The 15,964-nt window shown below is 37.6% G+C and overlaps 3 protein-coding genes across 4 annotated transcripts in view; 2 read left to right on the top strand and 1 right to left on the bottom strand.

Moving 5' to 3' along the window:
- LOC125314370 (disease resistance protein L6-like) overlaps nt 1–15,964 on the bottom strand; it is a 59,950-nt gene that overhangs the window by 29,822 nt on the left and 14,164 nt on the right. The gene's annotated exons all lie outside the window — the stretch shown is intronic.
- Nucleotides 11,238–15,964, top strand: part of LOC125314372 (glucosamine 6-phosphate N-acetyltransferase-like) — a 36,199-nt gene continuing 31,472 nt past the window's right edge. Inside the window, exon 1 of one of the 2 annotated variants that reach the window (XM_048276514.1) lies at nt 11,238–11,355. The gene's annotated coding sequence lies outside the window, so the exon portion shown is untranslated. The remainder of the gene's footprint in view (nt 11,356–15,964) is intronic. The other variant, XM_048276515.1, reaches the window with a different exon arrangement.
- On the top strand, nt 12,388–13,503 carry LOC125313998 (glucosamine 6-phosphate N-acetyltransferase-like). The gene is made up of 2 exons (XM_048275458.1): nt 12,388–12,433; nt 12,927–13,503. Exons 1-2 carry the CDS (start codon nt 12,388–12,390, stop codon nt 13,403–13,405), a joined length of 525 nt encoding a protein of 174 aa, XP_048131415.1. The 3' UTR covers nt 13,406–13,503.

Below are 15,964 nucleotides of genomic sequence, written 5' to 3'. Positions count from 1 at the left end.
CGTCCCACATGTAGGATACGGTTCTTCCGTTAGTGCCAATGAAAAAACAAGCAATATCCAAAAATATTTGATGTTGTTCATATTCTAATACTTCATAACTTATCCGTAGCTTTTTTTGCACTTCCTTAGGAGGCACTTTTTTTAACTTGTTTATTGTACTTCTCCAGAATGCTAGCTCTCGTTTGAACAATAATGAGCCTAAAACCTCAAGGGTTAAGGGAAGCCCTCCGGTGGTGGATACAACTGCACGGGTGAGTTCCTCAAAATCCCTTGGAGGAGAGTCCCTTCGGAATGCATGTTTGCTCAACGGAATCAAAGATTGATCATTATCCATTTCCTTATGGTCATAGGCATGGTCCACCCCAAATTCTTCAAGAATCCTCTCGTTTCTGGTGGTAATAATGATCATACTTCCCGAAGAAAACCAATCACGTTTATCAGCCAAACGCTTCAATTGAACGACATCATCCACGTCATCAAGAAGAAGGAGGACCTTTTTATCTTTAAACTTGGAGGAAATAAAGTTAGTCCCTTCATTCTCATCACGAACTTCATTTTCGCGCTTCAATATATCATAGATTAACTCATTCTGCAAGTAATGTCCGCAATTACGCTTCCATGATTCCCTTATATCAGCAATGAAGCTACGGTGCTCAAATTGATTGGAAATCTTGTTGTAGATGGCTTTAGCAAGAGTCGTCTTACCAATGCCTCCCATTCCGTGGATGCCAAGAAATAGGGTAGCATAAGATTTTTTAGTATCCACAAATTCCATAATCTCCTTCACATGACGATCAATTCCGACCAAATTCTCAGAAATATCCAACTCAAACTTTTTCTTCAGTTCGCTCAACACTTTTCCGACAATCGATTTCACCAAGCCTGCTTCGGACACATCAAATGTGACAAGAGTTCAATTATGTGGCAACAGTAATTTTATGTTGTTTATCAAATTAGAACACAACAATAAATAAATCTGCGGATTGATTGAAAAACTTTAAAAATCATTTTTGTCACACCTCCGTATATTGGTGGTTGCTTCACATGGAGTGCCCAATGCCACTGTTGCTCCAGAATAATTGATTAAGCCAGAATAAACTTGAGGGTATGAGTTACGAATATTAAATATTGTTTCTATTATGGATTTGAGTGAAATTTTAAACTTGTTGTTTGTTAAAGATATGAGGGATGACGTGGACGTGACTTTGAAAATTTGTAGGGCGGTTGAATAAGCAAAGACAAGTTATAACTTTTGATACAAGATGATTTCAGGTCTTGCGATACCAATAAGAAAAGTTGTTCAAAGGCTGATATTGTGAACTACTAGAATTGCAATTGAGTGGCTTTCTCCTTGTTTGCCCACTTCCACATGCTTGCAAGTTTCTACTCGTGCTGTGAATTTTAGTATCGTACTAGATTTGTGTTCTTATCAGTTTTCATTGCAAGTGTCTATTACCGGTTTTATACGGAAGTAGAAGAGTAATTTTTACCCAAAATAAGAACATTGCTTCAACAAATGCAGGTGCATGAGATAGAAATTACTTGTTGAAGATAGGAAAATGAATTGAAAATGATTTAAACAAACATATAAAAAAAATAATCCGTTTTTTCCTTTTTTATATTTACCATCACCATATATCACCAATGAAACATTTCTTTTGTAAAAATAAGTTTAATAGCAACCAATCGACAATATTAGTGACTCAATGAATGTAACTTGGGAAGATAAAGAGTTATGGCTTTGACAATCAACATGCACGATATATGATGTTATGAGCTTTAAATAAAAAAAAATCACCAATGAGTTGTACTATTAATCTAGAATAAACGCGTAATTAGAAAAGTGTGTGATGAGGATAAACAAGCAAAAAAAAAAAATGGCACAATGTTACAAAATCTTTAGATGTAAAACTAAAAGTTTATTAAAAAAAATCTTTTTTCCAATGGGATCATGACAACAAAATCTATTATTACATTGGTCAACATCATTAAAACACAAGGCAAAAAAGAAAAAAGGAGAATAACTTATGGAAAATTTTACCCATCAGCTTCGTATCCGCTCAAGTTGCTGACGTCAAGGAGTGCTTTCTTCCGTTTCTCCAAAATCGATGGGTCGAAACCCCTCTTAAGCAAACGGCCCTCACGCTCAAGAAGTGCGTCTCCAAACCTCCCGATTTGATGGCCCACGTCAGATGGTTTTACTTTGTAAAATACAGGCAACACAATCTGCCCGTTATTATTCTTGCGCTCCATCATCTGAACCAGTTCATCCAGGCACCAATCACTTGTACCGTAACTCTCGGAGAAAATGGGGATCAGGATCTTACTGTTTGTGATGGCTGCCATAAGCGCTGGTCTGATGTCCTGGCCTTGACACAGCTCGTCATCATCTCTGAAAGTGTCGATTCCGGCGTTGAGGAGCCCGTGGTAGAGGTGATCGGTGAAGCCGTATCGAGTATCTCGGCCTCTGAAGCTCAAGAACACCTCATACCGGTTTCCAGTAGTCGCGGTCATCGAACTAGATGCACCGTTGTTAGTTTCTGTCGGAGATGAACTAGATGCGCCTTTACTAATTTCTGTCGGAGACGAACTAGATCCACCATTATTAGCTTCTGTAGGAGACGAACTAGATCCACCGGAACTAGTTGCCATCGGAGGTGAACTAGATTCACCGGATTTAGTTTCTGTCGGAGATGAAGTGGATCCACCAGAGTTAGTTTCTGTTGGAGACGGACTAGATCCATCAGAATTAGCTTCTGTCTGCGTAGTCATCGAACCAGGTGCACCAGTACCAGCATCTTCTTCACTTCTACGGGCACTAGCTTTCTTCTTATTGAGAAGATAAAAGGCAAGCCCGGGGAGAAGGATCAGTGCCACGAGCTCGGCGAAAGAATGCCCAAAACTGAGATGAAGCATTTCGGCTTTGCTCAGACTCTGGCCTTGATTTTCGCTTTCAAATCTGACGGAGGAAAAAGCCCAGAATGCCTCTCTCAGGAAACAGGGAATGCCTTGTTGTTGCCAATTCTCCCTCCCTGTGGTCATAATTGATAAATACATACAGTTGCTGCGCCGTTGAACTTTCCTGCACTTTTTTAAATTTATTTTCCATCAGAAAATGTATTTTTTTAAATATATTTAAAGCTTGTGATGCCACGATGAGCACAACCTCCCGCAATATCTATGTTAACTTGATTGACTATGTGAGTAACCAGGGGATCTATAGTTTTCTTAGTAGTAGGGAATATAACAAACCCTAGTAGCTTGATATCTCGACTCCTACAATCTATATTGTACTTTTAAGGCTTTCGGTACGCCTTTCTCCGTATTAAATTAGTATAGTTTATAATTGAGAACATACTGAAATAACTTTCGATGATACGTAAATTTTTACATACATTGGCCTATTTTTTTGCTTGTAAATGAATACAATTGGCAGATCTAAATATATAATAGGAAATGGACAGCGACTTGCAATGCATCCGGACAAGAAACATGCTGATGCATCGACCACGGATACATTTTTCTGCTTGTTTAATTTCTTTTCTAGGTAGACTTTGTAACTCCACAACAACTCTTTATTACTGAGTTTGGACAAAATGATAATATGGAAGAGGACAAACTCACATGTACGAGATTACATGGTGTCAACGTGCACAAACCTTCCACTTTTGATCATCATATTCTTGTGAATGTTCGATTTCATTCCTTATAATTTGTTTTAGAGACAAAACTAGTCAAAAACATCTCCATTAAATTGATTAACTTTTTTGACCCCTAACAAATTAAGTTCATTTCCATAGATAATCCAAATCAAGCATACTTTTTTCGGTTCATAATGTGGACTGGTTTCTCATTTATATTTTACGGGCATCTTCTTGGACAATGTTTAACAGATTGAAACATAATAAATTAGGGTAATTATCGCACACAATACCGACGTAAAGAAATATTTCCTAAAGTGGTCTTATTCACTTGTCGTGTGATGGTTGGTAATAGAATGTATAGTTAAAGTCATAAAATCAAAAGTGGATAAACCACATCTTGCTTAAGAACAAATTAGAAGATGAGATGCACTCTCATTCTTTTTCATCTATAAAGACTTTCCAGAACAAATCTAAACAATGGAGAGCATCTTTCCGATCAAGCTGGACAAAAAAATATTTGTACATTTATATTTGATAATCCTCTTGACCCCTCCCTCAAGTCAATGCGTTGTTGTTTGGGAACAAATTCAATTTTCCGAGGAAATATGGAAAAAAATAATGAAGAAACACACGAAAAATACGTGGTGCTCTAGGCCCAAATAGGGCCGTGCGAAGCTTTCTTCTTATTGAGAAAATAGAATGCTAGCCCAGAGAGAATGATCGGTGCCACGAGCACAGCGAAAGACTGCCCAAAAATGGGATGATGCATTTCGTCTTTGCTCTGATCTGCCTTTGATTATGGCTCTCAAGTCTTACAGAGAAAAGAACCAGAATGCCTCTCGGGAAATAGGAAATGCCTTCTTGTTGCCTATTCTCTGGTGGTTTGATTTATATAAGTCAAGCTTGTTAAGTAATTCTTTCATGGGAACCGCAACCCCGTGGTTAGAAGTCGTTGCCTTCACGGGGCTGAAATCACAATGCCCAAGAGAATCCAAGGATGGCAGATAAGGCCTGCCAAAATTTCAATGCACATAAAAAGGTGGATTTGTTAGGAAGATGAAAGTGGACTATTGCGTCCTTTGGGGAGTGCATATGGAGAAGAAACATTAGATTATAATTTTATGTCGAGTAAGAATCAGTAAGCACATGCTGATGCATCGATCACTGTTATTTATTTTTAAAGGGTTGCAGAAGAATCAGTAAACACATGTTGAACACATCTATGCTCAATAATACCTTTGTCTTTCCTCGTGTTTGATTTTTTTTACCAAGTAGACATTTTTAACTCCACGATAACTCTTTCTAGTTGCTTCCTCGACCTTTGCACATTTTTTGTTTTTCTCCATCGCTCCAGATCCTTGATCTTTCCCTTGTGGTCACTGCTTCACTCACATGCCTGCAGAACCCCAACCTGAAAATCACCTGCGAGCTCGTGAGAGATGGATGCATCGTACTGATATTATGAAACTATCATGTCCATGCCTGTTACAAGATAAATTAATGACTGTTCAGACAAAAATGATAAACTATAATAGTACAAGCTCACGTGTACAAGCTTACTTGGCGCCTGCATGCACAAATCTTGTAAGAAAGTACGCTCACAATTTTAATCCTTGTAAATTTATTTTGGAAAATTAAGTTCATTTCCTTAGATAATCCATATCAAACACATAAAGCGATCTTATTCGCTCTTCGTGTGTGATGGTTAATAAGAGAGTGAAATGTTAAATTTCACAAAATGAAAAGTGGATAAACCACATCTTGCTTAAGTACTAATTAATTGATTGGTCAATAATAAGGATGTGGTTGCAAGTCTCGAGATATGAAAAGATAAGATGCACTCTCATTCATTTCGAGCTATAGCGACTCCCACAAATATATCTAAACAATGGAAAGCATTTTTTTATCAACTTGGACAAGTAGTATTGGTACGCTTATCTTTGATTAAATAATTCTTCTTGACCTCGCCCTCGAGTCAATGCGCTGCTTGTCTAGGAAAATGCTCAATTTTCTAGGGGAATTAGGACTAAAGATTGATATTAATTATTTTAATGAGAAGGTTCGGTGACTTTAGCCAAACACAATACCTATCAATATAAAAGGCCTAATTCTCTGAAAAAAAAAATTCAACTTTAGGTCTAGTTTAAATTCTATGTCGAATTTTTTTGTCTTGAAAAAAAAAAAACATAGTAACTTTCGTTCAAGTCCCAAATTTGCCCAAAGTGAATTTTGTCTTAAAAAAACACCTCAATTGTAGGTCTTGCCCTAAATCTACCTCCCTAGCCCTCCATCCAAAAATCATTGTAAATCGTCCCTAGTTTTTTCAATTTTCTGATTAAAAAAAAAAGATTTTCTTTTGAAGATAATTTTTCGTATCACCCAGTTAATGTGTATTTTCAATTGACATAGAAATGCCACGTTAACCAACTTTGAGTGGTTTTGTTTGCAACTCAAATTATACCTAAGCATAGTAACATTGTTATTCAACTTGGTTGGTGCACGCTATGAAGCACCGACTGGTCAAGGGAGGTGCTGTGTTGGTGTTGGACACGGACACGCTCCGACACGCGATCAACACAAGCAACACGCCGGGGGCACACGAGTCGGCGAGGAAGGAGGGCAACGATGGCGCAAATCTGGAGGGCAGAGATCGGGGGATAGAGGGAGGAGTTGTCTGCATCTTGGGCCATGAGACAGATGAGGGAGAGGGCCGACGACATGCGGTGAGCACTGGAGCAGAGAACAGGCTTCGGTTGTGCCGGAGCGGAGCGCCAGAGGACTGAGCGAGAGCGCGCCGGAAGAGAGATGACACAGCCAAAATCATGGCGGTTGTCGTTCCCTTTCGCGAGACAGATAGGAAGGAGATAGAGCTGAGGCAGAGATTTTTACAAAAAAGTAAATGAAGGGGAGGGTGGGAGAAGAGAGGAAAGAGAGTGTGTTCTATCTAGTGTTACCGGGCAGTGCACATTGCTAGTGCGGGGGGTGGGCTCACCTCACTCGGCTGAGCGTGTGAGAGAACGTGTTCTGTCTAGCCTGTCAAATGTCTAGACTCTAGTTCAAATTACAGGAGTACCTCATGCAGGAAATTTATTCTTCGTTTTTGTAAAAAATCATAGAAATAGTAATTATATATTTAACATATAACGTGTCTCAACGTGTCGAGTGAATCCCAATTAAAAGATTTGTATCAAGAATTGAGTGAGAGGTTAAAAATCCAATACATTAATTACTTCATCTTACAATACAAAGAATGTTATTCTGATAGTCACTTGTTACAGTGCAAGCTAAAAGAATTATCAATTGTATTTATATACCAACAATCCAAACTCAATTTTCAATACTTGAAATTATGGAGTGTGAAACAAGAAAGGAAAAGAGTGTGCTAAATTATCACTTCAAATTCAAGAGCATACCTGCACTGTTCTCTAAAGCTGATCAACTCTAGCTCGGACGTTAGACTACTTCGCCTATAATGCATCTAAACTAAACGGAATCAGACATGGATGTAATATATCAACCTATAGCTATTTACCCCTCTAATAGGACTACTAGGCATATTTACCGCGTTAACTGTTGTGACACTAACATATTCAGCGGCTTAAGTACACCCCAAGTGCCATAAGTTGTGTACGGCGCTCACTTTAGTGCCAAAACTTTCAAATCGATCATTTTAGTGCTAAGTTTTTGTAACTTCGATCACTTCATTGCCAAAACTTTTTTGTAACTTCGATCACTTAAGTGCCAACTTCTTTTAAAAACGATCACTTTAGTGTCAAATTCACCGAGGCACGTCATTTCAAATATTAATAAAAAAATAACACGTGTCGAATTTTCGGCAAGCCACGTCAGCTTTGGCACTAAAGTGATCGTTTTTAAAAGAAGTTAGCACTGAAGTGATCGAAGTTACAAAAACTTAGCACTAAAGTGATCGATTTGAAAGTTTTGGCACTAAAGTGAGCGCCGTACACAACTTATGGCACTTGTGGTGTACTTAAGCCCATATTCAGCCTATCAATATACACACAACTGTCGATCATTAGCTTGACGCAATAAAGTTGACATCCGTTAAAAAAAATCATCTTAATGGATTCGACGCAAAATTGTTTGGTGACCAGAAAGCAATGCCATGACTTCACGTTTTAAAGTTAATGGTAATTGTAATTCTTCATACGCATGCTATTTAGTTCTGAAATTGTTGCTTTAAGTTGGTATTTACGCTATACATTTTTTCTAGGTAGCATCGATATCAATACGTGACACGTGGCACAACGCAACACACCGACATGTCATTTTCAAAAAAATAGAAAATTTCGATACATTGAGACACATTATATATTAAACATATATTTTTATATGTACATGATAAATTATCATTTCTATACTTATTACAATCAAACTAACTTAATTCAAATATACAAACAAATAAATAATAAAAGAGGGCCTAAAAATGAATTTACACTATAAATATTAATTCAGTGTTTGTTAATACGAGTCATTGTTTGGAATTAATAAATTTAAGGGAAAGTATCACAAAAAACCCTAAACTTTGTCCAATTTGACATATTTATCCTGAATTTTTTTTGTGACGTTAAAAATCCCAAACTGTGCCTATTACGACACATTTATCCTAATTTTTTTTGTAACACTAAAAATCTTAAATTTGTATCTTGTGACACATTTACCCTCTTTTATGAAAAGTGACAATTAAAAACCTAACGTGAATCCAAGATGGCACTAATATAGCGTCAGGCAAGTGCCAAATCAAAAAACCATTAAAAAGAAAAAAAGGGGAAAGTCAGTATTCATTGTCTTTGACCTCGCAAGGTCCTTGGGTGATGGTCCGTCGCTACCCACTTCCGTTTGGACCTCCGACGGCGTTCGTCGTCCCTTGCTTGACCACATCTAATGGATCTGGTCATGGCGGCGGCAAGCTTTGAGGTCCGATTCAGGGAAAAAAAATGAGATGTTACTGTTCATTTTGTCGATTGGGAAAAGGTGAACCATGGATAGGCAAGAGGTGCATCGTCAGGGAAAGGTCGAAGAGAAGAAGCATAGCCTGGAGGGACTTCCGCTAAAGGACAGCCTTTACCTGCCGTACAAGGACTTGGAGCACTAGAAGCTTTGGGGCTGCGGCGCTCAGCGACTCAGGGCCAACAGGAGCCGAAGTGTAGGGCTTGCTCATTCCCTCGCAAAGCAGATGAAATTCACAAACTCTTATGCCAGCTTCGAGCTCGAGTGGCCATGGCGGCTGTGAACTTCGCAGCCAGATCCAACCACGAAGCTAGCGGCCGCCGTGGACAGATTTGGTGGGAGCTCAAGCAAGGGTCGACCAACGCTGCTGGGAGGTTTAGGCAGTGAATAGCGACCAACGCCGTGGTCGACTGATCGCAAGGTTGAGGATAATGAACAGTAGATTAGATTTTTTTCTTCTATTTTAGTTTTTAATTGTTAATCTTTTGTTGATGTGGCACTCGCATGGCGCCACATCAGATTTTTAATGGCCATTTTTAACAGAACCCTATCATAGAGAGGGAAAATGTGTCACAATAATACAAATTTAGGATTTTTAGTTTGCGTATGGTAACGCTTCACAAAAAGTGTTTCTAATCACGCGTATGGTAAAAAAATATTCGCAAAGTGTTTTCGAAACACTTTCCCGGAACTTCTTCGTAGTGGTTTCGTTACATGCCTCATTTCATAGGGAACCTCAAAGTGGTTCTATTTCATTATATTCCATCCATATCACAATTCGATTCATTTCATATACCTTTGGTGTCATTGACATAAAAGATGTCCTTTCTAGTCTATATCTTTCTATTTCTATATATGGAAAGTTAAAAAATCATTATATAATAATCCAGAAAAGAAATCGAAACAGAAAAGAAAAAAGGGAGGTTTGTGATGATTTTGAAATCTTTTCTACTAGGTAATCCAGTATCCTTATGCATGAAGATAATAAATTCGGTCGTTATGATCGGACTCTATTATGGATTTCTGACCACATTCTCCATAGGGCCCTCTTATCTCTTCCTTCTCCGAGCTCGGGTTATGGAAGAAGGAGAAGAAGGAATCGAGAAGAAGGTATCAGCAACAACGGGTTTTATTGCGGGACAGCTCATGATGTTCATATCGATCTATCATGCGCCTCTGCATCTAGCATTGGGTAGACCTCATACAATAACTGTCCTAGCTCTATCGTATCTTTTGTTTCATTTCTTACGGAACAATCACAAACACTTTTTTGATTATGGATCTACTACCAGAAATTCAATGCGTAATCTTAGCATTCAATGTGTATTCCTGAATAATCTCATTTTTCAATTATTCAACCATTTCATTTTACCAAGTTCAATTTTAGCCAAATTCATTACCAAATTCAAAATATAACTTTCAAAAATACTATAGATATGACCTTTTCTCATATAAATCGATTAATTATGAAAATAAGAAGGATTTATATATTTATGTATCACCATTCCGTTTAAATAATAAGCAAGAGATTTCTTATAATTACAACAAGATATATAAAAAAGGTAAATTAGTTGATATGCTAGGAGGTATTATCTCTATTAATTTAGAAGAAGATGATATTATGAATCTGGATAAATTTACATATAGAAAATATTTTGATTGGAGAATTTTCGATTTTTGTCTTAGAAATAAAGTCGATATTGAGTCCTGGATTGATATCGATCCCAATGGTAATAAAAATACTAAGACAGGGGTTAATAATTATCAAATAATTGATAAAATAATTAATAAAATGGATCAAAAAGGTCTTTTTTATCTTAAAATTTCCCAAAATGAATACGTATGGTAACAAAGTATTTTCAAAGTGTTCTCGGGAACACTTTTGAGAAACAGAACTACTATTGAAGCAAAAACAAGAAACAAAAAAAAAACTTACTTCTATGTTCTCGAAACACTTTTTAAAAATACATTTAAAACATTTTTAGAAATAATTGGGAACACTTTTGTTCTTAAACACACATCTTGAATATTTTTATAGTTGATCTCATCCATATTGTAGTTTGATAAATTATGTATAAATTACTCATATATATATTGATCTAGTTTGATTTAGTTATTGAACAAATGGGGCTTAATTTGATTTAGTAAATTAAAAGATAAATAAATATTAATTTTAATATATATATATAGCCTCCTCAATTAAATAAAAAAAATAAAAATAATTTTTTTATTATTAACAAGCGCGTTTTTATTTTTATAAATTATTATTGAGAATAAAAACTATATATATATATATATATATATATATATATATATATATATATATATTCCGTTTCAAAAGTTGCTCCGAGAACAAAAAAGTTCCCCAGACAGCCTCACTCTCATTGACTTTTCTCTCTTCCCTTTTCTGCTTTGTTCTCTATTTCTCTTCCCTTCCACGCTTTCTGTTTTCATCGGAGAGAGACCACTGAACACCAGACCATCTTCTCTTCACCTTCGCGAAACTTTCCGCCTTCACCGCCCTCCTCTCCACCACCATCGCCTCGCGGATCTGACCCAGTGCGACCCAAACTGAAATGCCTTTTTTGCCCCCCTCTCGTTTACTTTGGGGTAAATTGGTTACCAAAGGCACAGCAAATCTCAGACTCTTTGCTTCCTTTTGTCTCTCGCTCGCATTTCATCAATCACTTGCCGACTTCGAATCGGGAAAGCAGGGAACGGCAATTAAATCGAGCCCAAGGTACTCTCTCGTTCTTCTGGTTTGTGATTGTGATTATCACGAGCGTTGGGAATGCGTAAGACAGTGTTGGGTGTCGAGCGTGGATGCTGGCCATCGTGCGATTCTGGGAATTTCGACTTACTTTGATAAGCTTTTTGCCCCTGGACTTCTTCGCTAGCGTGATTAGAAGTAGGCGATGGCTAGGCTCAATCACACCCTAGAAAAGCGCAGGACAGTCTCGTGTACTCTCTCCGAGATTGCTATCGTGTCTGGCATTGATGCATGAGTTGATATGAAGCTTTTGTAATCCATCGATTTCTTTTGCTTTTTGGGTTGAATCTTTCGATACTGTTACGGCTGTTTAGGAGTTGCAAACTTCGTACTCTGTCTCTCTGTCTCAACCTCACAGTTTTAAGCGGGAGTTAATTCGCGGTGAAGCAATGTTTTCAGGGACCATTTGCGATGACTTTTTTCTGGCACTCACAATTTTTGCTACAAGAAATACACATTGCGGCATTTGCAAATGCCACTATCAAATGCCTCTAAAGATAGAGCTTTTGCAGGCATTTTGGATGTCTTTAGCAGAATTTGCGGCAATTAGTAGTAAAGCTTTTCTCAACATCGCTTTGAACTTCATTTTTTCCCTTTTGCCTGTAAGAATTCTACTGGCTTTTACGAATGCCGGCAAATCACTTAATGAGTGTTGGCAAAAGTTGTTCCTGTTGTTGTGTGGTCATCATGGGCATTGTGTCCAAAATATGCAGCCGTGTCAAGATAGTATTCTATGGATTATCTGCCATATCCTAGACATGAACTAAGTCCATGTAAGAAAAATCTTTTGAGATATTTTATGCTTTGAGAAAGAGCTACTCCATTTGCGAGTTTTTGACTAACAAGCACCGCAGATGTTGTTCTCCGATGTATCAATGGAGAATGGTGTCGTGTATTAACACCAAACATTGTTACAGATACCTACTGTGCACCAAAGAATGCAATTAATGGCATTTTCTTAGTTGGAATTTTATTTGAAGCTTTAATGAGCTGTTTTGAAAAATGACAAAGCCAAGGAAACTTGTTCATCGTTCTCTGTTTTTCAGCGGTAATTGTTGCCAGGTTGTGGATAGGTTCTTCGATTCTGCTTTCTAAGTTTGTAATTTAAAGTGAGAATATCACTCTGTGAACAAAGGACTCTATAGAACTGCTTCTTTTTCCTCTCTGTATTGAGTACGTACATACTCATTTAGCCTCATTAGCAAGTTCTCCTCCTCCTCCTCCTCCTCTTGTTTTTATCTTTTGCGAACAAACTTATTAGGAAGTAACTGATATCGCATTTGCATTAATATTACCTTCATAGAAGAAGGCAGAAAAGTGAATTGCATTTATCTTTTGCTTTATGATTTAGAGCTCAGCAGATTTGGCCACTACAAGCCTGTGCTAGGTGGCTTGCTTAGATAGAGAAATGCTATGTGTCTTATGTGTGATTTCCCGTTAATAACATGGTGGAGCTTCTAATTGCGTTCCATGTTCTTTTCTCTGACTCTATGAACTCTAATTTCTCTCCTTGTCGATGTGAATGAAGTTAGTGTAAACAGAAGCCTCATCTCAGGAAATGCAGATTGGGGTCCCACTAAATGAAGCACGTGATCTTCAAGTTCGTAAACTAGAGATCCCCGACAAATGCAAACGGTTTGTAGAGCTACTGCAGCAACTGACAGTTTGCGATGCTATCTCCGATGAGGATTTCCAAAAGTGGTTCCAAGAGCTCAGCTCTCTCGGCGATGACCATGTGATTTGTGTGATAGAGGATACTAATCGTGGGAAGATAGTCGCTACTGGAAGTGTGTTCATTGAGAAGAAGTTTATAAGGAACTGCAACAAGGCTGGCCATATTGAAGACGCGGCCGTTGATTGTGATTCTAGGGGGATGCGGTTAGGAAAGAAGGTTCTTTTTTTTCTCACTGATCATGCCCAATCTGTGGGTTGCTACACGGTGATTTTTGACTACAGCAATGAGAATAAAGCATTCTACGATAAGCAGAAAGAAATTCAGATGGTTAAGTATTTTATCTAAGAAATTACCAAATTTGTTCAATTATAAGGAAGCAACTCGTGTCTCACCCCATTTTAAGTTCATTTTTCTCGGTAATCTCTCCTCAGAGTTTCAATTGAGATGAGTGAGTTCAACAGATTTTGCACTTTTTACTGTGAATTTGGATACTTGGATGCCCCTTCTAAGTTCATCCGGTCGTTCACACCACCTTGCCTTTTGTGTTGATCATGAATATTAATTCAATTGGTTATCGAGTGCGACTATTGATTCCACAAGGACTGCTCTAGTTAATGACAAGGAATGAGACAAATTATTGGGCATTTGTTTTCAAAAACCAAGTTGGTAGTTGGATTCCATTATCGCATTTTTTATGAGGAAAAAAATGACGTAAATAGTCTTTGAATTTTTAGTTTGTTCGGTGTAGTCCATGAACTATTGCTAAATTTCCAATTTAGTTCTTCCATCTGCTTAAACGACAAATCAAACATCATTTAATGATATTGATTATTGTATGTCGAGTCTGATGTGTGAAAACAATTAGGTAGACTTAAATCAATGACCACAATCTTTTTAAAATAATGAAACACTATCCGATGATGCATGTTCTATAATGTACATTATCATATTATGACCTCGATTATCATATGCAAATATGAAAATTTATGTGAACAATCCACCTTATATCTATTTTTTGTCCATTGTTCAAATTTAACGGATTAGAAGCCACGTGAGAAGACTTCATTAAATTTGAATTAACGAGATGGTGATATTGAACATTTTCATATAACCTAGGGTCTAGATTGAACATCCATCAATAGTTCAAGGATCATATTGACCAATTAAAAAGTTCAAGGATGACATTGTATATTGAGATAAAGTTCATTTGTATCATTTTTCTTTTTGTGAGAGCTGATTCTTTGTTACAAAGCCTAAAGCAACACTAACGGAGCTTCAATATCCCAAATAGAATTATAGAAGCACAATCTCAAATGCACATCAATTAGACTCTAGCGACCTCGTTCTTGACACTAGAAACATTTTCAACTTCGGTTCCAACAACAACCTTGTTGGGCCTTTGATTGGAGAAAACAAGAAAAAATCTAGACTCGGTAACAATACACTGAAATTTGAGTCACAACAACGTTGGGCCTTCGAATCTGGACCGGAAAGCCGCTGCCCCTTTTCCTTTTCTTGTGCGTTCTTCTCCGGGAACGCTTTCTCTGTACTTTTCACTCCATGAACAGCCCCTCTCTTTCTTTTTCTTTTTTCGACTTTTTCGTCTTTTTTGGTTTTCTTTTTATGTTATGTTAGCTGAACCCCACAAAGAGGCGGAACCAGCCAACAAACCTGTCATTCTAACAGCAAAAATCAACACCGATAGGATCTCAACCTCGGACCAAATAGCTTCCGCTTTAACATGAAGATTCAAACCCGAATCACAAACAACTCTTATTGAATAAAGACTCCAATACACACTACAAGTGTCAACTACGATGTTGACTTAAGATACAACCGTCTGATTAGTTGGCCATTATATCAAACGAGTTGGCTAGACTTTCGAGTATTTCGAAACATCTTAACTTAATGTTCATTCAGCAAGCTTGCTGTCCGCATTGCATCATGCAGCTTTTGAGCAATCCAGAATATTTCCCAAGAGAGATCGCCGAAGAACACATTCTGATGATAAAGGATTCTTGCTGGGTGAATTTCTTGTTGAGAAGTAACGCAGGGTAACATTGCTGCCACAACATGAAAACTTACTTCTACATTATGCGGTGAAACCGTACCATGTTCAAATCCCCGGACAACAATCACGCCACCGGGACGAGCCAGCATAATGATGTTGTACACTTACCTGGAGTAGATTAGAATAATTATGAGAAACCAGTATTGACGACACAATGAATGTACCAAGAAAACAACAGAGAGATAAAAAGAATGAATAATTTTTTCACCACAAAATTAATAAGAGGGAAGATAGCTAACGCACGAACTTGAGAAAATGTTAATCAAAATTTGTTAAGTGAGGCAAAGCGTCATAACAGTACAATACAACCGAGAGGGATATCGGTCACTTGATATGGGATTTATTTGGGCTAGTAGGTCATGTAAAGTGACAGGAATCTACATCTTTATGGCAGCCTCCAATCCATTATCACAATCCCAAAATGAATCTGGTTGTTCCGCTTTGGAACCTCGAGGTGGAGTGGATTCGGGCAAGGATCATGAGTGTACTAGTATCTACAACTTAGGATCTCAACAGAAACCATTCAAAGGTTGGCTCAAGAATTATAGTGCACTCAACAACATGTTCTCCAAATCCAGAAGATCATATGATGTGTGAAGCATTTAGATGTTTACGGAGAAAAGATGCTTGCTCTCTAAATTGGTCTCTAAATTTTTCCAGCGAGAATAGATATCAAGAACTGCCATGGCTACGCATCTAATCCAAAGTCCTTACGAATTTGAATTACCAAGAGATAGAATCATATAAGAACTTAACATACTTGGATGCAGCTCCCACTACACTCCTAGTTTACGTGCTTTCTCTAATCCCCGACTCCATCCCTCTCGACCGGA

Source organism: Rhodamnia argentea, chromosome 3 (genome assembly GCF_020921035.1).
Source record: "Rhodamnia argentea isolate NSW1041297 chromosome 3, ASM2092103v1, whole genome shotgun sequence".
Taxonomy (NCBI): Eukaryota; Viridiplantae; Streptophyta; class Magnoliopsida; order Myrtales; family Myrtaceae; genus Rhodamnia; species Rhodamnia argentea.
The sequence above is the reverse complement of the archived record's forward strand: the minus strand, read 5'-3'. Positions and strand labels throughout refer to the sequence as shown.